We start from the raw sequence: 27,187 nt of genomic DNA, 5'->3' as shown, positions 1-27,187 counted from the left end.
AGTTTTGATCTCAGGTATCAGACTGAAGAAGGGCCCTGACCCAAAACGTCGCCTATCCATGTTCTCTAGGGATGCTGCTTGACCTACTGAATTACTCCAGCATTCTGCATCTTTCCTTGGTAAACCAGCATCTGCAGTTCCTTGTTTCTACATAACAATCCATAGTGCAGGGTGTTAAAAGGCCTGCCCCACGAGCATGCGACTGTATGCGGCAAGCGCGACCTAACGTGGTCACTTGAGCCGTACGGCCTCGCGGGGCCGGTCCCACTTCGATTGCCGGAGCCGTATGGAGTTGTGCGGAGCTGGTCCCGACATCGCGCGGGGCTCCGGAAAACTGACAGTGTTCAACAATTACGTGCAGCAACGGCCTCAACAGACATACGCAGCCACCTCGACGCCGGACGCAGCGTCTTGATGCCCTACGTCACGTGCGAACTTCCCGCGGATTTTGCTCGAACTAAACGTCACTCACTCGACCTCCGCGCTTCCGGTTTGGTCGCGATCGCCGCATGCAGTCGCATGCTCATGGGGCAGGCCCTTTAGGTTTATGGCAAGTTAATTACAGGGAGTTTTATGGTGGTTAAACCAGAGATAGCCTGCGCTGAATAGGTCGGCGGGTTGCAGTCACACAGTTCTTTGTCATGCCAGACATCGTATTAGTGGTCCTCCAGAAACAATGGTACCAAATAAATTGCAAACCACTTTCAATTATATTTTCGTGATCACTTCATGCATAAAAATCCATATAATCGTCTGGAAAGATTTTAAGGTGTAGAGAGCTTGTGAAGAATCAATTTTTATCTCTCCACTTAAGAGTAAAGTGTACTTCAATTACTGCAATCGAACTAACACAGAATGGGTGAAGATACCAATGGACAAAAACTAACTGCTGGAGGAACCCAGCGGGTCAGGCAGCATTAATGGAGAAAAATGAACAGATGATGTTTCAGGTCAGGATCCTTCCTCATACTGATGGAGTAGTCTCACAGCTCCCTCTCTGCGATTCCTATTATCCCCTCTATTCCATCAGTTTGTGGAAGGATCCTGACCTGAAATGTCATCTTCAGCCAGAGGGTGGTGAATCTGTGGAATTTATTGACACACAAGGCTGTGGAGGCCAAGTCAATGCATCTTTTTTAAAAGCAGAGCTAGATAGATTATTGATTAGTACGGGTGTCAGGGGTTATGGGAAGAAGGCAGGAGAATGGGGTTTAGAGGAAACGATAGATCAGCCATGACTGAATGATGGAGTGATGGACTTGATGGGCTGAATGGCCTAATTCTACTCCTATCACTTGTGAACTGTCCATTTCATTCCACAGATGCTGCCTGGCCTTCCAAGTCCTTCAGCGCTTTCTTTTTTGCTGAAGTTTCTGCAGACTCTTGTGCCTCCAATATAACAATGGAACACTGTACTGTTTATGTCCCTGCAGCAGTACATAATTGATCATCCCCCTTCTTCAGAAACAAGGTTTCCATGGCAGATTTGATGTACAATGTAAGAAGCAAATCAGAAATTAGACATTAACAAACACAAAGTGCTGATGTAACTCAGTGGGTCAAGTTGCATCATGTGGATAGGTGACTATAGTTTTGGGTCAGGACCCTTCTTCACTCTTCTACAGAAGGGTCCTGACCCAGTTCAGATACTCCAGTGTTTTGTGTCTATATTTTGTAAGCCAGCATCTGCAGTTCCTTGTTTCAAAAAGTAGTCAGGTTTTGGCAATTCCAGGTGTGATCATTGCCTTTTACAATATTTCAGAATCATTGTCCATTAGATTATAATTATTTGTTTTATTAATACATCAGCAAATATTGAAGCTTCCAGCAATTTTCTTATGGTCATTGATAGCATTTAGTTTAGTTTAGTTTTGAGATACAACGAGGAAACAGGCCCTTCGGCCCACCGAGTCTGCACCGAGCAGCAATCCCTGTACATTAACACAAGCCTACACATGCTAAGGACAATATGCCAAGTATACAAACACAAGCCAATTAACCTACAACCTACAAGCCTGTACGTCTCTGGAGTGTGGGAGGAAACCAAAGATCTCAGAGAAAACCCACGCGGTTACGGGAAGAACGTGCAAACTCCATACAGACAGCTCCTGTAGTCGGGATCGAACTCGGGTCTCTGGCAAGCGCTGTAAGGCAGCAACTCTACCGCTGCGCCACCATGCCGCCCTTGGTGAATTACTGCTTCCATACAGACTCATTGCACCACATGCCTTAAAGATATTAAGCAAAATAGTATTACTGTGAAATTCTGTCCAGCCTGCCCCCGTGTTAACCTGTTACACCCCAATTCACCCTCTGCTGTTACTCCTAGACCCAGTCAAATATTCTCCCTGAACCTTTTGGAACTAGGAAGATGGGGGAGGTAGGAGTTCATCGCATAAAATGGTTTTAAGAAGGAAATTTCAGATGCTGGTTTAAACCCAAGATAGACACAAAAAGCTGGAGTAACTCAGCGGGACAGGCAGCATCTCTGGAGAAAAGGAATAGGTGACGTTTCAGGTCGAGATCCTTCTTCAGTCATATCTTACTGGTAGTTTGCTGTCAAGCATGGGTTATGAACCCAGGGGTATTGGGTACAAATGAGTCACTGTCTGGTCCAGTGGCATGGAGTCCAAGACGACCGGAGACCCTTTTCTGCAAAAGCCTTCATCCGCCTTCCCAGCCGTTGTGACGCTCCACTTAAGTCAGCCATCATCCTCCGCCTGTTCCACCGTTGAGGTCTTGGATGGATTGCTCTTTGTCAGAGACCTCCCCCTCGACCTTACTGCCATGGGTGACCCTACCAGGAGCATAGCTCCAGACGGCATCGCTCTGAGGATCTCAGGACCACACAACAGGGTGACAATGCCCCTAATATGTAGGGAGTGGATGAGGAAGTGTGATAGAACTAGTGTGAATGGGCGACCAGTGATCGGTGTGGAATCTGTGGGCTTGTTCCCTGCATCTCTGAACGAAACTAACATTATCGGCAAGGTTATTGTGCTGGCAAATACATGACATAAAGTGTGCAGGATGACAATCCTTGAAAGGTTTTGCCAGGCATTGTTCTTGTCTTTATAACTGATGAGCTGAAAATAGCGCTCCTGTTCAACACTCTATTGAAACTACAAGCAAAAACATGACCTGCTTTTATCACGTGAAAGCTCAGAAAAGGACATGCTGATCTTTACAGACCGACTCTCCCCCAGTATATAGCCATTTATCTTGCATGCAATTATCACATGAATTAAACGATTCGTCACAAACCCGGGGGCATTAATAACATGGAGATTGACGATTCAAAAGGGTATTGTTGTCGGATAAATTTATCTCCAAGCCAAGGATTCCTGCTGACCTGGCCTGCTCAATGTTATCCAGCAGATAAACAAACTTTACAACCTCCTCATTGTTACTTCCAAAAGCATTTAGTGAAGATCGGAGCAAATTACATTTACAGTCCACCACCTCTGAGAGGCAGCTGTGCCCACAATATATTTCTCACAGCACCTCAATTGCGTCATTTTCCCTTTCCCCTTATAACATCAAGAGCTATAGACAGGCTAGACAGCAGTAAATCTTTCCCTATGGTTGCCGTGTCTATAACCAGAGAGTATAAACTAAAGGTAAGGAGGAAAAGGTGTGGAGGGGGGTAAAAGGATTTTTTTTCACCCAGAAGGCGGCTGAGGTTTGGAACGCACTACCTGGAAAGTGGTGAAGAGGGAGACTCTCACAATATTTAAGAAGTATTGAGATGTGAATCTGAACCATCAACATAGAAACATAGAAACATAGAAATTAGGTGCAGGAGTAGGCCATTCAGCCCTTCGAGCCTGCACCGCCATTCAATATGATCATGGCTGATCATCCAACTCAGTATCCCGTACCTGCCTTCTCTCCATACCCTCTGATCCCCTTAGCCACAAGGGCCACATCTAACTCCCTCTTAAATATAGCCAATGAACTGGCCTCAACTACCCTCTGTGGCAGAGAGTTCCAGAGATTCACCACTCTCTGTGTGAAAAAAGTTCTTCTCATCTCGGTTTTAAAGGATTTCCCCCTTATCCTTAAGCTGTGACCCCTTGTCTGGACTTCCCCAACATCGGGAATAATCTTCCTGCTGTACATCAAGGAATAGAGGCTACGGATCAAGTGCTAGTAAATTGAATTAGTTTAGATGGATGGTCGGCATAGAGAGGGTGGGCCGAAGGGCCTGTATATGTGTTGTATGACTCTAAGTAGCACCAATGGCAATTTGAACCAATTTAAACCAATTTATATTTGTCCTGGCTCTGCAGGTAGCATTGTAAGGGAGAGCTGGGTAGCAGTGAGTAAATGATTGGGGTGAGAGGAGGTGAAGAAGTACCAGCAAACTCTGATAACAATGGGTCCGCTGGAAAGACGTACAGTTGGAAGAAAGTAACACTCTTTATGGGACTGTACCCATTAGCATTGTGTTTTTTATACATGAGTATTAATGACAATCAGTATCCAGAACCATACACTACATCCATTGGATGACTGTACATAATATTTGGTCAGTAAACTTTGAAATGTTTTATATAGTTATTAACCTGCCTTTAAAATAGAGATTCATACCCACTAAAACACTTTGCATTTGCATAGTAACAATAATAAAATAGAAATATAGTGCAATGTAAATGTGCTGTACAATTCAGACATGGATATACGTATATCAACACTTTAATTGGCTTTTCTTACTGTAATTAAAAAATACATTTTGTTTATTATCCCTGGACCAGTTTTTCTCTTTTCCTCTTAACACCAGGGACTCTTCATTAGTTGAAATTTACCTAATTAGTGAAAGGCTTGGATAGAGTGGATGTGGAGAGGATGTTTCCACTAGTGGGAGAGTCTAGGACCAGAGGTCACAGCCTCGGAATTAAAGGATATTCCTTTCGGAAACACAGAAACATATATAAATAGGTGCAGGAGAGGCCATTCGGCCCTTTGAGCCAGCACCGCCGCTCAATATGATCGTGGCTGATCATCTAAAACCCCTTTCCTGCTTTTTCCCCATATCTCTTGATTCCTTTAGCCTTGAGATAATCCAACTCTCTCTTGAAAACATCCAGTGAATTGGCCTCCACTGCCTTCTGTGGCAGAAAATTCCACACATTCACAACTCTCTGGGTGAAGAAGATTTTCCTCATCTCAGTCCTAAATGGCCTACCCCTTTTTCATAAAACTGTGACCCCTGGTCCTGGGCTCCCCCAACATCGGGACCATTTTTCCTGCATCTAGCCTGTCCATTTTATATGTTTCCATATGATTCCCTCTCATCCTTCTAAATTCCAACGAATACAAGCCCAGTCGACCCATTCTTTCATCATATGTCAGTCCCGCCATCCTGAGAATTAACCTGGTGAACCTACACTGCACTCCCTGAATAGCAATAATATCCTTCCTCAAATTAGGGGAGTAAATTTGCACACAATGCTTCAGGTGCGGTCTCAACAGGGCCCTGTACAACTGCAGTAGGACCTCCTTGCTCCTAAACTCAAATCATCTCGCAATGACGGCCAACATGCCATTAGCTTTCTTCACTGTCTGCTGTACGTCCATGCTTACTTTCAGTGACCGATGTACAAGCACACCCAAGTCTTGTTGCAGCCCCCCTTTTCCTAATCTGACACCATTCAGATAATATCTCCATCGCAGGGGACAGACTTCTGACCGACATACACTACAAACCAACTGACTCACATGGCTATCTGGACTACATGTCTTCCCACCCTGCCCCCTGTAAAGACTCCATCCCCTACTCCCAATTCCTCCGCCTACGCCGCATCTGTTCCCAGGATGAGACGTTCCACACCAGGGCATCGGAAATGTCCTCGTTCTTCAGGGAACGGGGATTCCCCTCCGCCACCATAGATGAGGCTCGCACCAGGGTCTCATCCATACCCCGCAACACTGCTCTCTCTCCCCATCCCCGCACTCGCAACAAGGGCAGAGTCCCTCTAGTCCTCACCTTTCACCCCACCAGCCGGCAAATACAACAAATAATCCTCCGCCATTTCCGCCACCTCCAACGTGACCCCACTACTCGCCACATCTTCCCATCTCCCCCTATGTTTGCCTTCCGCAAAGACCGCTCCCTCCGCAACTCCCTTGTCAATTCTTCCCTTCCCTCCCGTACCACCCCCTCCCCGGGCACTTTCCGTTGCAACCGCAAGAAATGCAACACCTGTCCCTTCACCTCCCCCCTCGACTCCATTCAAGGACCCAAGCAATCGTTCCAGGTGCGACAAAGGTTCACCTGTATCTCCTCCAACCTCATCTACTGCATCCGCTGCTCTAGGTGTCAGCTGATTTACATCTGGGGAGACTAAGCGGAGGTTGGGCGATCGTTTCGCCGAACACCTCCGCTCAGTCCGCAATAACCAACCTGAACTCCCGGTGGCTCAGCACTTCAACTCCCCCTCCCATTCCCAATCTGACCTCTCTGTCCTGGATCTCCTCCATTGCCAGAGTGAGCAACACCGGAAATTGGAGGAACAGCACCTCATATTCCACCTGGGTTGCTTGCGTCCGATGGCATGAACATTGAATTCTCCCAATTTTGCTAGCCCTTGCTGTCTCCTCCCATCCCCCCGCCCTCGGGTTCCTCCACCTCCCTTTTTCCTTCTTTTTCCCCCCCCCCCCCCCCCCCCATCAGTCTGAAGAAGGGTTTCGGCCCGAAACGTCGCCTATCTCCTTCGCTCCATAGATGTTGCTGCACCCGCTGAGTTTCTCCAGCATTTTTGTGTACCACCCACCATTCAGATAATAATCTGCCTTCCTGTTCTTGCCACCAAAAGTGGATAACCTCACATTTATCCACATCATACTGTATCTGCCATGCATCTTCCCATTCACCCAACCTATCCAAGTCACCCTGCATCCTCATCGCAGTTCACACTACCACCCAGCTTTGTGTCATCCGCAAACGTGGAGAAGCCACATTTAATTCCCTCGTCTAAATCCCCAATATATATTGTGAACAACTGGGGTCCCAGCACCGAGCCTTGCAGCACCCCACTAGTCATTGCATGCCATTCTGAAAAAGACCTGTTAATTCCTACTCTTTGCTTCCTGTCTGTCAACCAGTTCTCTATCCATGTCAATATCATGTGCTCTAATTTTTCAAACTAATCTCTTACGTGGGACCTTGTCAAAGGCTTTCTGAAAGTGCAGATACACCACATCCACTGGCCCACCCTTATCCATTCTACGTGTTACATCCTCAAAAAATTCCAGAAGATTAATCAAGCATGATGCCCCTTCTTAAATCCATGCTGACTTTGACCGATCCTGTCACTGCTTTCCAAATGAGCTGCTATAACATCTTTAATAATCGACTCAAACATCTTCCCCACTACCGATGTAAGGCTAACTGGTCTACAATTCCCTGTTTTCTCTCTCCCTCCTTTCTTAAAAAGTGGAGTTACATTGGCCACCCTCCAGTCCACAGGAACTGATTTAGAGTCGAGAGAACATTGGAAAATGATCACCAATGCATCCACAATTTCTAGGGCCACCTCCTTGAGTACTCTGGGATTATCTGCCTTCAGTCTCAACAGTTTACCTAACACCATTTCCTGACCAATGTGGATTCCCCTCAGTTCGTCCCTCCCACTAGATCCTTGGACCCCCAGTATTCCTGGGAGATTGTTTCTGTCTTCCTTAGTGAAGACAGAACCAAAGTACTTGTTTAACTGTTCTGCCATTTCCTTGTTTCCCATTATAAATTCACCTGTCTCTGATTGTAAGGGACCAACATTTGTCTTCACAGAAGGAGATGAGGAGGAAGCTGTGTGGTGAATTGGTCAGAAGGCAGTGAATCTGTGTAATTCTTTCCCACAGAAGGCTGTGGAGGCCAAGTCCATGGATATATTTAAGGCAGAGATAGATAAGATTCTTGATTAGTGCAGGTATCAGTTGTTCTGGGGAGAATGCAGGAGAATGAGGTTAGGAGGGAGAGATAGATCTGCCATGATTTAATGATGGAATAGACTTGATGGGCCGGATGGCCTAATTCTGCTCCTATCTGAAGACGTACATGCATGGTAAATTGTCTTGGTAAATGTAACAATTGCACTTGATGCTGAAACGTGATGTGATGTAAAACCAGTTAGGCAGTTCGGATTCCTATCAGTGTAAATCAGTGATTAGTAAATCTATCCATAAACGTATCCACTCAATTCCAGGTAATAGTGCTGCAGAACCAGTGGCAGTGCTATGATGACAATGAAGCTCACATAGTAATTTTTTTGTTTTAGCCATGAAAGAGGATGTTCATTAAAAGATAATAAAACAGATCAAAAGCACTTTTCCATCCTGGTTATCAATGTGATCTTAACTTCAAGGTTCGGTTGCCAGGATTTATAATAATGACCCACCACTCATGCTATAATCTTTCAAAGGGACTTTGGGAATTATATTGCATTTTACAAGAGTCTGGTTATCTCAAGAATTGTTTCTCGCAATGAATTGGGAATTATATCTCTAAATATCTGAACAAAGTAAGTAAATTCTCATTACAATCGCAGTGCTTTTCAGCAATAATGAATTAACTCTATTGGCCATATGGATTAATAATATAGTAGTCTTGTTTAGCTGGGGCAAATAATATAATTGGCCGTATTCCATTTAATAAAAATGTTAATCTACTTCAGTGCCAGGGGAGCTAGTAACTGGCACGGTTTAACAGAGCACACCAAAAACTTTTCACCGCAATTTGACGCACCCCAAAATGGCTCCGGTCGGTACCCGTTTCTCGAGCTTTTTTTGGAAGGGGAGAAAGATTACATTTCTTTAATTCAATCTCTGTTTTCAGTAAGTTTAAAATGGGTTTTGCCCAGTCTTCAGTACTTGCGCATGGCCAGTGGGAACTAGACGGAGGTGTCATAATGAGGAACAGGGAATGGATGGTCACAATGTGAATGTGATTCCACTGATCACTATGGGGAGCCCGGCGGGGAGGGGAGGCGTCGAGAACGGTGGGGTACCCGGCAGTTGGGGCCGACGAGAACAAAGGGGGGGGGGGGGACCAGTGGAGAGGGTGGGTGGGGGGACTGACGGGAACCCAACAGGGGGCAGGGGGGGGGGGGGGCATGTCGAGAACGATGGGGAACCTGGCAAGAGGGTGGGGCAGGGGGTGTGGCAGAGTTGCCGAGAATAAAGGAGGGACACGGACCTAGCAGGGGAGGGGTGCCTGCCCTCATGTGCGGCAGCAGACAGTAGATAGGACTGTCCGGTGAACTTTTGTATCGGCACCAAAACCTGCAGAACTTGTGTGCGGCCCGGGTGAGATCCACTATATATATGTTTTTGCCGGGTTTGTCTGTGGGGGGGCAAAAGCACTTCACTGTACCTCAGTACATGTGACATTAAAGACTCATCATTATTTCCCCACAGATGAACACCCTCTCCCCCTTTAGTCCAGCAAATAATCAGGTTTTTGTACTGGCACTTATTACAGATACAAATGGAGTACCTCCGCCAAATGGAGCCCATATCACTCGTCTAATGGCCTTGACCCAGTCCTCCATGTCGTTCTGGGAGTTTGCCATAAGGATGAAAGCTTCATGATTCACAGCCATCCGCTCACGGTCCGCAACACCCCCTAGAACAAGGGAACAGGAGAGTTAACACGTGAATCAGTTGTTGCTAGACCAACGGCAATGTTATACAAAAAACAATGACTGCCTCATTAGCCAGGAGGTCAAAGCATTTCCTTCTTAATGGGTATGTAAACGAGTTTGAGGAATCAAATACGTTGTCCCAAGAGTTGCCTCCTGGGATCAGTGACACAGGCTAGAGGTCAGGTGGAAACAAAATGGCGGTGGATGAGGTATCTCCCATCCTTAGATAGACACACAATGCTGGAGTAACTCAGCGGGACAGGCAGCATCACTGGAGAGAAGGAATGGGTAACGTTTTGGGTCAAGACACTTCTGCAGACTGATGTAAAGGGAGAGAGAGAGATACTTACATAGAAGTGTGAAGGTGTGAATGTTCCCCACCTCCCATCCTTACCTGGGGTAGGTGGGGCAAGCAACCAAGACAAACACATCCCCTTGGCATCATTTACCCTTCCCCAGTGCATTATAATCAGGAGCTAATTGAGCCACAAGAGCCTTCGGCCCATCTTTGCCATAGTTTAGTTTAGTATAGTATAGTTTATTGTCATGTGTACCGAGGTACAGTGAAAAGCTTTTTTTGTCAGCGGAAAGACAATACATGATTACAATCGAGCCACTTACAGTGTACAGATACATGATAACGCAATAACGTTTAGTGCAGGGTAAATCCAGCAAAGCCCGATCAAGGATAGTCAGATCAAGCTTGCCAACCAATTGCCCATCTTAGTTAGACCCATTTGCCCATGCTTGATGCCAGCCAAGATGTCCATCTATGCTGGTCCCACCTGCCCGAGTTGGCACATATCCTTCCAAAACTTTCCTATCCATATATCCACCCAAATATTGCACCTGCCTCAGCCACTTTTCTGGCTTACCATTTATACACCAACCTTGCGTGAAAAGGTTTCCCCTCAGGCTTCTATGAAATATTTCCCTCTCACTTTATATCAGTGCCCTCTAGTTCTTGATTCTTCGACCTGGGAGAAAGACTGTGTGCATTCACGCTACCTCTCCTGCTCGTGATTATATGCACGTCTCTAAGATCAGCCCACGGCCTAGCGATGACACAGTTCATCGACAACTCTGGGCTGCACGGTGGCGCAGCGGTAGAGTCGCTGCCTTACAATGCTTACAGCGTCAGAGACCCAGGTTCGATCCTGACTACGGGCGCTGTCTGTACGGAGTTTGTACGTTCTCCCCGTGGCCTGCGTGGGTTTTCTCCGGGATCTTCGGTTTCCTCCCACACTCCAAAGACGTACAGGTATGTATGTAAATTGGCTTGGTAAATGTAAAAATTGTCCCTAGTGTGTGTGGGATAAATGGGGATCGTTAGTCGGCATGGACCCGGTGGATCAAAGGCCCTGTTTCCATGCTGTATCTCTAAACTAAACTAAACTTAACTCAACTGCTGACAGTATTGGGGGGGGGCAGCTGCACTTGACTTTCATCCCACTGAATAGAGGACCCTGACCATCATATTGGTCCAGAACATACAAACAATGTTACACTCTGTTATCTCGGGAAACACAAACAGCAGAAGAAACAAATAGTACAGAACATGGCTCCCTGATGATGATGTTGGTGGAACAGCCTGCAGTGTGAGTGCCTTTCATTCACAAGCTCACGTTATAGTAGAATTAGGCCATTCGGCCCATCGAGTCTACTCTGCCATTCAGTCATGGCTATCTCTGCCTCCTAATCCCATTTTCCTGCCTTCTCCCCATAACCCTTGGCACCAGTTCTAATGAAGAATTTGTCCATCTCTGCCTTGAAAATATCCACTGACTTGGCCTCCACAGCCGTCTGTGGCAATGTTCCACAGATGAACTATCCTCTGTAAAGAGGTTCCTCTTCACCTCCTTTCTAAAAGGGCTCCCTTTAATTCTGAGGCTCTGACTCCTGGTCCTAGACTCTCCCACCAGTGGAAACATCCTTTCCACATCCACTCTATCTATGCCTTTCATTATTCTGTAAGTTTCAATGAGGTCCCCCCTCAACCTTCTAAACTCCAGCGAGTGGAGGCCCAGTGCTATCAAACGCTCATCGTATGCTCGCCCACCCATTCATTTCAGTGACACACCAGAGGAGTAGGACTTCATTAACTTCACCACTAATTTCCATCCTGCACTCAAATCCACTTGAAACATCTCCGACACCAACCTCCCCTTTCTTGATCTCACTGCCTCCATCACAGGAGATAGACTATCGACTGACGTCTATTACTAACCCACTGGCTCCCACAACTATCTCGACTACATTTCTTCCCACCTTGCTTCCTGCAAAGACGCTAGCCATGTTCTCCTCCTCTCTCCGATGAGAGTTCTGCGACATCCTCTCTCACCCGAGTCACGGACTGGTTGGTTAGTATTCACACAGGGAGCTCACGGGTGGCTTGTTAGTGCCAAGATTTAAAAGTGAGACAGTACACATCGAGCAAGGTTACCTTGGCGTTGAAAAGTCAATGCTCTTTCCCCTTCCCAGCAAGGTCACCCCAGAGCAACGCTGCTCTTTGGCAGAAAGGCCATGGGGAGGCTCGGCAGTAGTCCGGGGTGAAACTAATACCTGGCAATTAGACGCTTACACCCAACCACAAGTAAATCCAGGCCATGAATCAGCAGCTGGACTCAGCAGATCCTGACATAGGTCCCTGCTATTACATTTCTTTATTCCAAACAAAACCTCCAGCAGATGAGCCGTCGTTAAGTGAAATGCCAGATTCTGCTCAACGGCAGTGTTTTTTTCTAATTATAACCTCGCTTGGCACCACCGTTCCCTGCCTATTCATAGACTTCAAACGAAGCGCATGTTATACATGGAGGTGCGTTCTCAGATTCAAGGTCAGATGACATCAGAATGCCAGTGGAGGCTTTCCCCTGACGTGCTACGCATTGTTGACAGCTCAATAGATCCTGCATCATGCTCAAATCTAAATGCCAGCGAATGACTCTATCTGCTGCAAATCTGTGCATGGAGACAGTTCTCAGATGTCTTCATCAGTGATAGACACAAAAAGCTGGAACAGAAAAGGACAAACACTGAGTCTGAAGAAGGGTTACAGCCCGAAACGTTGCCTATTTCCTTCGCTCCATAGATGCCGCTGCACCCGCTGAGTTTCTCCAGCACTTTTGTGTACCAAGGACAAACCCTTGTGTGGGAAGGAACTGCAGATGCTGGTTTAAACCAAAGATGGACACAAAATGCTGGAGTAACTCGGAAAATAATTAAAAAATATTAAATTTCTCAGGTCTGAATATTTTTTTCACTGTTTAAGAATAAGGAGTAAGCCATTTAGAACAGAGACAAGGAAACACATTTTCTCACAGAGAGTGGTGAGTGTGGAATTCTCTGCCTCAGAGGGTGGTGGAGGCAAGTTCTCTGGATGCTTTCAAGAGAGAGCTAGATCGGGTTCTTAAAAATAGCGGAGTCAGGGGATATGGGGAGAAGGCAGGAACAGGGTATTGATTGGGGATGATCAGCCATGATCACATTGAATGGCGGTGCTGACTCGAAGGGCCAAATGGCCTAATCCTGCTCCTATTGTCTATTGTTTGCAAATGGTTCCCATTATAGGTGTAAGCAGTTTCCTATTTGACTTTCCTCACAACCATGGTATGAGTCAACATCACCACCACACATTCCAGGTTCAGGATACCGACACCGGATTCTGGAAAAGATTGAATTTCAGGGAAACGTATTTTCAGCCACACCAGGAGATTTATATTAATCTCAAACATCAAAGTCTGTTCCAATGGGTGTTAATCATCAGATTAAAATATCCTGTCTCATGTTATTTACTGTGGGTAATGTTGGCAGTTATCATGATTGGAGTTAACATAAGTCATGTTACACCAACTGGATCCCATTAGGAAATTGACATGATGCCCAATTATCAGTGCGGTGATGCCCTGTGACTGAGGATCAGAGAAAGATCACTTCACCCAACAAACTCCTTCTATTTTGGCAGCTTACTTCATAGTGATTCATCTTCACATTATGTTCCTCAATTTTTGCTCACCTCCAAGAATATCTACAGATAGTTTCTGCCCAAAGCTGTTCATTTGCACCATGGGAATCAATGCGTTTGCTGGGGCCATGATCTCAATGTTATTACTGAGGACCATTCATTTGGATGGACATAAAATGCTGGAGTAACTCAGCGGTACAGGCAGCATCTCTGGAGAAAAGGAATAGGTGACGTTTCGGGTCCAAACCCTTCTTCAGACTGAGAGTCAGGGGACAGGTATACTAGAGGTTTAGTTTAAAGATACAGGATGGCAACAGGCCCTTCGACCCACTGCGTCCACACCGACAAGCGATCCTCACACATCCTACACACACTCGGGACAATTTTGCACATACACCAAGCCAGTTGACTTGCGTACCTGTGCGTCTTTGGAGTGTGGAATGAATCTGAAGATCTCGGAGAAAACCCACGCGGTCACAAGTAGAACGCGCAAACTCCGTACAGACAGCACCCGTAGTCGGGATCGAACCCGGGTCTCCGGCGCTGCAAGGCAGCAACTCTACCGCTGCACCACTAGAGGTATAAAAATGTTCTGAACAGTCAGAACCGGCACCGATGACCAAGGAAGGGTGGAGCCCACAATGGTCCATTGTTGGTTGTGGAACGACACCCATTCTCCAGCATTTTGTATCTATCTTCGGGGTGAAAACCAGGATCTGTAGTTCTTTCCTACACCATGCATTTGGAAATAGGAGTTTAAATCCCATCAAGGTAGCTTCTCACCAAGGAAAATTTAAATTCAATTCAGTAAATAAATCATGAATTTTGTAAAAAGCACTAACATAACCATGAAACTGCCAGATTGGTAGTTTCATGCGGAGGGTTGAGGTCCTGACCACGGGGGGGAAATGGAGGACTGGCCAAATTTAGTGTCTTCCACTACAGTGATGAATGCTGTGGTGGATGTTTGTGTTACATTTTTATTGTGTTTTTGTGTGTTCTTTTTACATTGTACCGCTGCTGGCAAATTCATTTCACTTGCACTTTATGTGCAGGTGACAAATAAAACTGCTATTGATATTGATATTGTCGTAAAACTCTCTACAGTCCATTCAAGCCTTTTGGAGATGGGAATGAGCGCCCTTACCCGGTCTGGCCTGTAGGTGGCCCTGATTCCCCAATGGAGTCAATCCTGATGTAACTGTGGATAGAAACATAGAAAATAGGTGCAGGAGTAGGCCATTCGGCCCTTCGAGCCTGCACCGCCATTCAATATGATCATGGCTGATCATCCAACTCAGTATCCTGTACCTGCCTTCTCTCCATACCCCCTGGTACCTTTAGCCACAAGGGCCACATCTAACTCCCTCTTAAATATAGCCCCTCTTGAAGATATAGTCCCTCTTAAAGATGGACAATAAATGGTGGCTGGCATTGTCCGCAACACTTATAGTCTGATAAGAACAAGTCAAAAACTCACTCACCTCTCATTCAGGGACTATCACAATGTTTAAGAAACAATTAGACAGGTACATGGATAGGACAGGGTTAGAGGGATGCAGGCAGGTGGGACTAGTGTAGGTGGGACAAGTTGGCCGGTGTGGGTAAGTTGTGCCGAAGGACCTGTTTCCACACTGTATCACTCTATGACTCTATGATCAGTACAGATCCGTCTGCTCTGGATGTAATATTAATGCTTTGATGGTGACTATTTCATTACGTTACGTCACCAAAAGTAGACGGAATGTGGCACAACGGATCTAACTGTCGCTGCACAGTTCCAGCGGCTTGGTTCAATTGTGACTTGTTGTGCCGTTCGTGCTCAGTTTGTACATTCTCCCCATGCCTGAATGGGGTGCTCCGTCTGTTTAGTTTTAGTTTATAGGTACAGCTTCGAAACAGGCCCATCAGTCATCTGTACACACCAGTTCTATGTCATACGCTCCCCATACATCAGAGGCAACTTACAGGTGGCCAATTAACCTAGAAGTCCTCACATCTTTAGGACATTAGAGCTCTAGGGGCTAGTGGAACCAAGGGATATGGGGAGAAGGCAGGCACAGGTTATTGATTGGGGGCGATCAGCCATGATCACAATGAATGGCGGTGCTGGCTCTGGCCGAATGGCCTCCTCATGCACCTATTTTCTATGTTTCTATGAAAATGGAGCACCTAGAGGAAACTCACCTGGTCAGAAACCGTGCAAATTCCACACAGACAGCACCCGAGGTCAGGATCGAACCTGGGTCTCTGGCGCTGTGAGGCAGCAGCTCTACCTGCTGTGCCACTGTTCCACCCACTTAAGAAGCTGCTTCCCACATCCTAATGACCATGCAGGTTGGTAGGTTCAATGACCATTGCCCTTCGAATGTGAATGAATGGCAAAAATCTACAGTGAAGGTAGACAAAAATGCTGGAGAAACTCAGCGGGTGAGGCAGCATCTATGGAGCGAAGGAAATAGGCAACGTTTCGGCCCGAAACGTTGCCCATTTCCTTCGCTCCATAGATACTGCCTCGCCCGCTGAGTTTCTCCAGCATTTTTGTCTACCTTCGATTTTCCGGCATCTGCAGTTCCTTCTTAAACAAAAATCCACAGTGAGTTGTGTGGTGAATAAAGGTTGAGTCGGGTAGAGTTGGGTTTAGATTTCTGCCACGTGTACCGAGGTACAGTGAAAAACAAAGCATTATTGGGTGCTCGATGGCCCACAGGAACTGCATGGGCCGAAGGGCCTGCGTCTGTCCTGCAAGACTCTATGACACACAATTCACCAACAAGAGCTGGTTACAGCATTCCCACACCCAACCCCTATCATGCAGGAATTGCTTTTTTCCCCTTTGTATCCTGGAGGGAATTACGTCCAGTTTGGGAACGATAGTCTGGAGCGCAGCAGGAGAGGGAGGAATTGCAGCAGCTACGTCCTGTCTCGGCAAACTGCCATGTCCCAGGGGTTAAAGGGACAGTATCTTGTATTTGTCCAATCCGACTCGGAATCTGATCCCAACATAAACACATTTAAACGCTCAGTCACATCCTCACGGGTCATGAGTGAACTATGCTCCTTGGCTCGGGAATATTTCTACTTCCTACCATTGCCTTATAAGTCCTCGCTTCTGATGATGAGCCTCCATGCTCTGGTATTCCTGAATGAACAGTTGAAGAGCACTATCTGGAATAAATCAGCCTCTGACGAATCACAGCTGTCAATGTGCATTCTCATGCTCAGGATATCATTAGACAAAATGTAATTCATAAAAGAATCACTGTCTTCATTTAGCTACAGGCAATTAAAATGTGGCACATTTTGGTATCTTAACATTGCATGAAAACATCTGTTAATGATGCAAAGGTTCAGACAGTCTTTTCAACGTTTAAGTAAGTTTTGAGATCCTCGCCAGTTGAAGGGCTTTGATGCATATTCAATACAGTATTTTAAGCATTTGAAGATTGTCTCAGTTCTCAGAGTTATAAAGCTTCATTAAAACAATTAAATAGGATCTCCGATTCATCCGTGTAACAGGGGTTTGATTAGCACATAATGAGGACCAAACCACTTTCTTAGTTTAGTTTAGAGAAACTGGCCTATCTAACCTGAAGACCTGCATGTCTTTGGAGTGTGAGAGGAAACCGGAGTACCCAGAGAAAACCCACGTGGTCATAGGGAGAATGTGCACACAGCACCCGTAGTCAGGATCGAACCCGGGTCTATGGCGCTGTAAGGTAGCAACTCTACCACAGCGTCACTGTGCCGGCCTGAAGTGTTGACGTTGAGATTTCTAGTCTGAACTGTTGCCCCCATTTTCAGTGTCCACACAAATACTTGGTGTGGATGCACAGTGTGTAGGTCAGGGGATTCTGAGAACTGGGTTCCTCTGTGAATCATCGTTTCAGAGCACCTTTGGGTTGGGAGATGGGAAGCTCTCATTCCTTGTTTTCACAACAAACAATGTTGCTCTAGTTGATTCTGATTGTTCTATCAGTCAAGTTGGCCTCATGCAAACCTGCAGTAGAAGACCACTCAGCCCCTCTAGCATGACGTTTCAGCTCGAGACCCTTCTTCAGACAATCTTCGAGATACAAACCGGTCCAACATTAATCAACAAGCCTGCCAAGCCTATCATTGCTCAACCCTACCCAGGTAAGAGGGCCTGGTTGGGTTATTGACCATATGGCCCATGAAGGAAGCCTTGCAGCCTGACACAATTAATCTACTTGTCTCAGAGGCATTTTGGAGCTCATTGGTGGAGTGATTATGAAACAAAGTTCTATTTCTAGGAAGGAGACCACTTGGAATAATGTGTTGATAGGTAGCAGTCCTTGCATGAGAGTGAATGTAGAAGTGTTGCCTCTACAGGATCGTACGTGAAGAAAGTCACCAATTAATTCAGGAACAAATGCTGAAGAAACCCAGGAGAGCGATTAAGTCGTGGAATAGCGTTTACTAAAGATGGGATTTAAGATACATCTTTTGTGGCCCACTAGCACCAGTGGGCCTGGTTAGATCCTGACCATGGGTGCTATCTGTATGGAGTTTATACGTTCCCCCTTTGACCGCGTGGGATTTCTCCGGGTGCTCTGGTTTCCTCCCACACTCCAAAGCCGTGCAGATTTGTCTGTTGATTGGCTTCTGTGAATTGTCCCGTGTGTGTTGGATAGAACTGGTGTGGAGGTAATCGCTGGTCGGCATGGACCCGGTGGGCTGAAGGGCCTGTTCCCATGCTGTATCTCTATACTAAACTAATCTAGTTTCAGGTAAGCAGAGGAATCTCTACACTCAGCAGCTGATAGCACCGCAGTTTAACTCCTTGTTGAATTGAAGTTTCTTCCTAGGCGGAAGCTGAAGTTCCAACCCAGAGCAGAGAGAGCCACCTCTGGGCTAAGGTTGACACTTGGCTCCCTGGGTTGTGAATAACTGACCTTGGTCAGTGAATAGAACCATTCCCCCTACCTCTTATGACTGGGAAAAAGATAGAACACTCCCAGAGCCACAATGGACAGACTCAGAGATACCCCAATGAGGAATTAAATCTGAAACAAAAGGGGGGAAGAAATTGGCCTTTGGTTGCAGGAGTGAGTCATGGCCACTGCTTTTATTCACCTTGGAACTGAATCTGCGGAGCTATGTATAATCGCAATGTTTTAGATACATGTAGACAGGTGAACGGATATGGACCAACTGCAGGCTGGTGGGGCTGGTGTAGATGGGGTACCTTGGTCGGCACGGGGCAAGTTGGGCCGAAGAGCCCATTTCTGTGCAGGATGAGTGGGGCGAGCGTTTGTCAGGAGTTTACAGAATGTGCAATTTTCAGTGACATTGGTAGGCAAAAATGCTGGAGAAACTCAGCGTGTGAGGCAGCATCTATGGAGCGAAGGAAATAGGCGACGTTTCAGCTCGAAAAGTTGCCTATTTCCTTCGCTCCATAGATGCGGCGGCCTAACTCGCTGAGTTTCTCCAGCATTTTTTTTCTACCTTCGATTTTCCAGCATCTGCGGTTCCCTCTTAAACATTCAGTGACATCGTCTGATCTGGTGATTACAATCCTCCTTCCCTCCCATCTACACCATCTCACCCTTCATCTTCCCCTTTCCTCCCGCACATTTATCTTGTTTCCTTATATAAACAAGGCAAACTATTTGCCTTGACCACAGTTTGGTGCTTTATGCCTGTTACAATCTGCTGAGACATGACATACAACTCAGTCAAAGTACACTGCTTTCCCTGACGGCACTCGAGAGAGTAGCACTCTCCCACAGGAGGTTATCAATGGCAGAGTAGATTAATCTCGGAAAAAAGAATTAACTTGCCCAAGTCGGAGTGCAGAGGCATCATTAGGCTTTGCATGTTGCACTTTGCTGAGAGACCCACAGCACTTGCAGTGTCAGCATGCACCTCTGCATCTAACGGTGGAAGTGTCCCCTTGAGGAATCACCCCACAAAGATGTTTAAATACCTCTCCTTCATTTCGGCTGACAAATGCTGCCTGTTTGTTAACGCCGCAGAATTGGCTGCGACCGTGCTTTGTGGCAGTGGGGTGCTGGTGCTTAGCGGCGTGGTCAGGAAGGGAGAGGGAGAGGGGTGAGGAGAGGGAGATGGAGAGGGGGAGAGAGGGGTGGGGCACGGGAGAGGGATGGTGAGGGGGAGAGAGGTGTGGGGGAGGGATGGGGGAGGGAGGGGAGGAGGGAGATGGGGTAGGGGAGGGAGGTGAAGAGTGTGGAGGGAGGGGGAGAGGGGTGGGGGGAGAGAGGGAGGGGGGGGAGGGGGGAGAAGTGGAAGGGTGGGTAGGGGAGGGTGGGGTAGAGGGAGGGGGAGGGAAGAGGGAGAGGGGGGGGGGTGAGGAGGGGGGGGGTGAGAGAGGGAGGGGGAAGGTGAAGGGAGGGGTGGGGGAGGGAGAGGGAGAGGGGTGGAGTAAGTGGGAGAGAAGTGGAAGAGTGGGGAGGGAGGGGTAGGGGGAGTGGTGGAAGAGGGACAGAGGAGTAGGGGAAGTGGGGGGCGGGAGGGATAGAGGGAGGAGGGTGGGGTAGAGAGGGAAGGGGGTGGGACATAGAGGGATGGGGTGGGGAGGAGGAGGGGGAGGAGAGGGAGAGGGGGAGGAAAGAGGGGAGGGGCAGAGAGATGTGGGGGAGGGGGGAGTTGGGGTACCACCATGAGGTACCACCTCCAGTTTAAATTCCATTTGGAATATTTTGGAGGACCAAGAAACCAAGAAACCAAGAAGGGGTTGGTGAGGAACACATCTACGCCATTGTCTTCAAAAGTCGGTCTCGGTGGCACAACTGATAGAGTTGCTGCCTGGCAGTGCTGGAGACCCGGGTTCGATCCCGACATTTGAGACTTTATTTTAGACTTTAGAGATACAATGCAGGAGCAGGCCATTCGGCACACGGAGTCCACACCGACCAGCGACCCCCCCCCTTCCACACCGTCACTGCCCTACACACAAGGGACAATTTTACAATTTTACCAAAACCAATTAACCCACGTCTTTGGTACGTGGGAGGAAACCCACGCGATCACAGGGAGAACGTACAAACTCCGAACAGCAGAACCCGTGGTCAGGATCGAACCCAGGTCTCTGGCACAGTGAGGCAGCAACTCTACCGCTGTGCCACCGTGCCAACCTGGGGTACTGTCTGTGCAGAGTTTGAACGTCCTCCCTGTGGCCATGTGGGTTACTCCTGGTGCTCCGGTTTCCTCCCACATCTCAAAGACGTGTGGTTTTGTGAGTTAATGGGCCTCTGTAAATGTGCCTTTGTAAGCAGTGGGATAACATAGAACTAGTGTGAATAGGTGAGGGAAGGTGTGCATGGACTCGATGGGCTGAAGGGCATGTTTCCACGCTGTATGTTTAAACTAAACTAAACTATCTGTATGCTACATTAGGAGACACTAGAGAACACCAGGCAAAAAGCTGTTGAAGGCTCATAGGGCTTCAATTCCTCGAGGTAGAGCTGGTCCCTCACCCAAAGTGCCTTCGTGAATGGTGCCAGTACCACCACCGTTCCTGACCCTACAGTCAACACCTTCCCACAGAGGGCACTGAACTGCAGCAGTGATTTCCTCATCCCTTAGTCCAGGTTCCCAGGGATAATCTCCACAGGGAGCAGGGCGACACGATGGCGCAGCGGTAGAGTTTCTGCTTTCCAGCACATGCAGCGCCAGAGACCCGGGTTCGATCCTGACCACGGGTGCTGTCTGCACGGAGTTTGTACGCTTTCCCCACGACCGCTTGGGTTTTATCCAAGATCTTCGGTACCCCCCCACCCCCCCCCACTTGTAGGTTAATTAGCTTAGTATAAATGTAAAATTGTTCATCGTTTACTTTAGTTCAAAGACACAGCGGGGAAACAGGCCCTTCGGCCCACCGAGTCCACGCCGACCAGCGGTCCCCATATATTAACACTATCCTACACACACTAGGGACAATTCTAACATTTATACCAAGGCAATTTACCTACATACCTGTACGTCTTTGGAGTGTGGGAGGAAACCGAAGATCTCGGAGAAACCCACGCAGGCTATGTGGGATAGTGTTTATGTGTGGGGATCGCTGGTTGGTGTGGACTCGGTGGGCGAAAGGGATGTTTCCACACTGTTTCTCTAAACTAAAAGTTGGATCCAGGTGGCCCAATGCAGGGAATGTTAATCCTGGGAACCTTCCTGTGTATATCTCAGCACAACACCAGCCTGAAATTATCCAGTGCCTTTAGAGGTGGTAAAACATTCCAAATGATGTGAGGATGTAGATAAGTACAGCACAGGATCAGGCCATTCGGCCCACAGTCTGGCTCCCGGCACATTTCTTTATCTTGGCATCATGTTCAGTACAGACATTGTGGGCTGAAGGGCCTGTACCTGTGCTGTACAGCTCTATGTTCTATGTGAGTGTGTTTAGAGAGGGGAGGTTTGACTCGAGGGAAGGGGGCGAGATGATATTTGGGGGGTGGCTTTTGTGATGACAAAAAAGTGGGGTCAGAATGCCGAATCGTTATCAGTGCCCAAGTTGCGAACGCACGACTTCTCATCGAGTGAAACCTCCCTTAGTGCATAATCATACAATTCACAGTCACCGATAGAGATATTAGTTCAGCCTGGTCCTGTATCCAGGGAGAGGCGTGGAGATGGGCCAGGATCCACACAACAAAGCTTTAGTCTTGCCGATATTTAACCTTGCTCAGTGCCACCCTCCGGTATACTCGGGGTCAGAAAAAAGTCTTGGCATTGAACAGGTTAATAGGAGGGGTGGTCCACTTCATTCAGGATCGGATGTTGGACACTGTGTAGGGGTCCCACGAGGAGGACGTCACCATCCTGTCCAGCGATGCCGCCTGACCCGCTGAGTTACTCCAGCACTTTGTGTCTATCTTTAGTAACTCTAAAACATGCTGGCCGGCACTGGTAACTTTGGGTATACACTGTCACATCACCATGTACAAAGGGGACAATCTCACCATCTGACCACTAACATTTGCCAATGTAGATTTAACCAAACGTTGACAATTGTCCATAACAGACAGCAGATATCCTCCACAAATAATGAGCAAATTGAGAACCGTTTCAAATTGCTCAGCCCAGCTGCAACCAGTTAAATGTTCCTAAACAAGCTTCACATACCGATGATATTTGATATTAACATTAATATTTTCCAGAGCTGCGCATTGCCATTTGATAGATTAAATGAAACACTGAGCATGTTAAGTGAACACAGATTCTGACTCCAACTTACCCCCACTGATGCCTATCCGCTTCTTGATGTATTTCCCCGAGAAGAAAGGCATTATTGTGAATCTGCCAGAGATCAGAGGCACAGCGGATGCTGCTACTCTTTCTCTCTCACTCTCTCTCGCTCTTGTTTCTGCTGTTGAACTATTGCAGGATCAAGTCCAAGACGCAGTCGAGACTTAAGTCCAGAGGCAGTTGGATGCTATCTTCCAACACAAAGTTACAGCAGATGAAGAGGCATTCCCAGCTGTGTAGGGAGTGCAGCGAAGCATGAACTAGCTGTGAGCTCTGTGTGTCCTGCCCCTTTCAAACCCAAAGACAGACTGGGAAAGTCTAAGTGACTCCCGTGAAGACGGATCACCAGCACACAGCCGTTCTCCCTTACTCACTGTCTGCGCTGTGAGCTATGTGTGGGGAGAATACCAGACAGCAGACCCACTGGTGGCAAGCTCACACACTCATCCCCTTCACCACATCCATCTACACGCAGACACTAAAAATATTCATGCTCAGTTGCCAATTGTAAGCGGCTTGTTGGGATGAATGAGGATTGTAGTGGGGTGGAGTGGGGGAGGGAGGAGGAATCATTTACCAGCACGTGGACACATAAGTGCTCACTCACACACACACACACTTACATTCACTCACTCTCACTCTCACTCTCTCTCACACTCTCTCTCTCTCTCACCCTCACACTCACTCTCACACCCACTCTCTCACACTCTCTCACTCTCTCACTCTCTCTCACTCACTCACTCACTCTCTCTCACACTCACTCACACACACTTTCTCACACTCACTCTCACCCTCACACTCACTCTCACCCTCACACTCACACTCACTCACCCACTTTCTCACTCACCCTCACTCTCACACTCACTCACACACACTCAATCTCACACTCACTCACACACACTCACTCTCACACACTCACTCTCTCACATTCTCTCTCACTCTCACACTCTCTCTCACTCACTCACACTCACTCTCACACTCACTCACTCACTCTCACTCTCACTCACACTCACTCTCTCTCACACTCACTCACTCACTCTCTCACATTCTCTCTCTCACACTCACTCTCACACCCACTCACTCTCACACTCTATCACTCGTTCTCTCTCTCTCTCACTCACTCTCACCCTCACACTCACTCTCACACACTCACTCACACACTCACTCACTCACTCTCTCACATTCTCTCTCTCACTCTCACACTCACTCTCACACACTCACTCTCACTCTCACACACTCTCACACACTATCACTCATTCTCTCCCACTCTCTCTCACACTCACTCACACACTCTCTCTCACTTACTCACACACATACTCACTCTCAATAGACAACAGACAATAGGTGCAGGAGTTGGCCATTCGGCTGTTTGAGCCAACACCGACATTCAACGTGATCATCACCCTCACTCTCTCTCTCACACTCTTTCACGCTCACACTCACTAACTCTCTCACTCACTCACACCCAGTTATGTTGGGAGTCTAATATTTCTGCTGTTTTGTACCCTAAAGGTTTGGTTTAGTTTTAAAGATACAACATAGAAAGGCCCTTCGGCCCACCGAGTTATTCCACTTATTCTCATCTGCTCCCTACACACCAGGAGCCAGTTAACCTTCAAACTGGCATGTCTTTGGGAGGTGGGAGGAAAACGGAGTACCTGGGGTAAACCCATGCAGTGGTGCCAGAGGCAGAGGTACTATTTTAATACAATACAATACGACAGAACTTTATTTATCTCAGGAGGGAAACTTGTGTCAACAGTTCTAAATCACAACAAGATACATGAAACATGAGAAAGTCCAGGGTATGTACAAAGATTGGGGATGGGGGAAGGGGGGGGGGGGGGGGGGGGGGGGTGGTAGGGGAGTCGGTCTCCCCCATGTAAGAAGGAGGAGGAGTTGTACAGTTTGATAGCCACAGGGGGAAAGGATCCCCTGTGGCATTTTGTGCCGCATCTTGGTGGAGCCAGTCTGTTGCTGAAGGTGCTCCTCGGGTTAGGCCTGGTAAGATGATTTTGTGGGATGTCAGGCTAAGGTTGGCGTGCGTTTGAAAGGGATGTGATGCCTTCTATTTTCGAGGACACTACCCTGTTTAACACACACACCCAACAGGGAAACGCAGTTGCGAGGGAACTTGTGCCTTTTTGTTCCTCAACCACGTTAAGATACAAACCAGTTTGGCACTGGTGTGACTAGACTGAGTCAGTTAGACTGGTGGGCGTAAACAAATTCTGTGAAGCTGCAAGTTACTTCCAACAGCCTCAAGTCAAGTGAAGTGGTCAAGTTTGTTTGTCACATACACATACAAGATGTGCAGTAAAATGAAAGTGGCAATGCCTGCGGATTGTGCAAAAAACTACAGAACAGAATAGAACAGAATCAGTATTTACATGTTAGAATAGGGGTAACCTTTTTCACACATAGGGTGGTGGGTGTATGGAACGAGCTGCCAGAGGAGGCAGGAACTACCACAACGTTTAGGAAACAGTTAGACATGTACGTGGATAGGCAGGTTTAGAGGGATATGGACCAAACAAAGGCAGGTGGGACCAGTGTAGCTGGGACATGTTGGCCAGTGTGGGCAAGTTGAGTCGAAGGGCCTGTTTCCACATTGTATCACTATGACTTTCAAGTGCTTCAAGCAACCGAGAGACCTGCTGAGCAATAATGTACCTGCTGCTCCTCAGAGCCTGACACAATTACCAAGCAACTGTTTGGTGTAGCAGCATGCATTGTATAAAATGCAAGGTCGTTTCTTAGGTACTTCTTGAAAAGGTACTCCTTATGCCCCTGTCCCACTTGGGAAACCTGAACGGAAACCTCTGGAGACTTTGCGCCCCACCCAAGGTTTCCTTGCGGTTCTCGGAGGTTTTTGTCAGTCTCCCTACCGGCTTCCACTACCTGCAACCTCCGGCAACCACCTGCAACCTCCGGGAACCGCACAGAAACCCGCACAGGTTCAGGTTTCCTAAGTGGGACGGGGGCATTACTTATTAAAAATAATACATTAGTGAAAGTTAAAGACTATAATGAGGATCCATCCACCAAACTCCCAACCCCATACAGCTCAAACCAATTAACAACTATGACAATAGACAATAGGTGCAGGAGTAGGCCATTCGGCCCTTCAAGCCAGCACTGCCATTCAATGTGATCACGGCTGATCATCCCCAATCAGTACCCCGTTCCTGCCTTCTCTCCATATCCCTTAACTCCGCTATCCCTAACAGCTCTACCTAACTCATAGAGTTACATCTAACGATGGGTTGAGATGAAGAAACAAAAAACTGCAGGTGCTGGTTTATACCCAAGATAAGACACAAAGTGCTGGAGTAACTCAGCGGCTCAGGCAGCACCTCTGGAGATAAAGATTAAGTGACGTTCCTGGGGTGGGGACAGTCTGAAGAAGGGTCCAGACCCAAAACGTCACCTATACTTTATCTCCAGAGATGCTGCCTGACCCGCTGAGTTACTCCAACACTTTGTGTCTATCTCTGCAACAAAAGTTATTTTTCTCATCCTTTCAATTTATAAGTTTGCTGGTGTGATGCGATGTACTAACAGTGGTCAGATAGAAGAAACATCTGTCTTGAGTCATGGCGGTCCACATTAGTGACTCACATACAGCAACGTTACATTTGGCCGCTCTAAGGCCAGCAGGATTTATCGGGTGGAAACCTTAATGTCTGCAAGGAATGTCATGATTCATCATATTTCCCAATCAACCCCGCGTGCTGTGACAACAGTTGACTTCCTACCGTCAGCTAGTTTCCTGCAGCACCAGAGGACCAAGAACTCTGAAGAGCCTCGACCCGAAATGTCACCCATTCCTTCTCTCCAGAGATGCTGCCTGTCCCGCTGAGTTACTCCAGCGTTTTGTGTAATGATCAACCAATGCTGCTCCATTATCAAAGACATCTATTGCTTCATTCCTCACACACTTTAGTAAATCAAACCATCTGGCTGGTAATCTAGTTGACTTGTGCCAGAACAACAATCCTGCTCACAACATTAGCAAGACCAAGGAGCTCGTTGTTGACTTCAGGATGGGGTCGACCCAGTTTGTCAAGTTGGAACGGGTACAGAAAAGATTTACGAGGATGTTGCCAGATCTAGAGGGTCTGAGCTATAGGGAGAGGTTGAGTAGGCTGGGACTCTATTCCTTGGAGCACAGGAGGATGAGGGGTGATCTTATAGAAGTGTATAAAATCATGAGAGGAATAGATCGAGTAGATGCACAGAGTCTCTTGCCCAGAGTAGGTGAATCTAGGACCAGAAGTCGTAGGTTTAAGGTGAAGAGGAAAAGATTTAATAGGAATCTGAGGGGTAACCTTTTCACACAAAG

General features: G+C 47.3%; 1 protein-coding gene across 3 annotated transcripts in view; it reads right to left on the bottom strand.

The window, feature by feature from the left end:
* LOC129712991 (rho GTPase-activating protein 22-like) overlaps positions 1 to 27,187 on the bottom strand; it is a 151,073-nt gene that overhangs the window by 43,067 nt on the left and 80,819 nt on the right. For 2 of the 3 annotated variants that reach the window (XM_055661826.1, XM_055661829.1), the window contains exon 2: positions 9,497 to 9,625. In XM_055661826.1, coding sequence (XP_055517801.1) covers positions 9,497 to 9,625 — 129 coding nt within the window. Of the gene's footprint in view, positions 1 to 9,496; positions 9,626 to 22,831; positions 23,441 to 27,187 lie in introns of those variants that run through there. The other variant, XM_055661827.1, reaches the window with a different exon arrangement.

This window comes from Leucoraja erinacea, chromosome 34 (genome assembly GCF_028641065.1).
Source record: "Leucoraja erinacea ecotype New England chromosome 34, Leri_hhj_1, whole genome shotgun sequence".
In the NCBI taxonomy this organism is placed as follows: Eukaryota; Metazoa; Chordata; class Chondrichthyes; order Rajiformes; family Rajidae; genus Leucoraja; species Leucoraja erinaceus.
The sequence above is the reverse complement of the archived record's forward strand: the minus strand, read 5'-3'. Positions and strand labels throughout refer to the sequence as shown.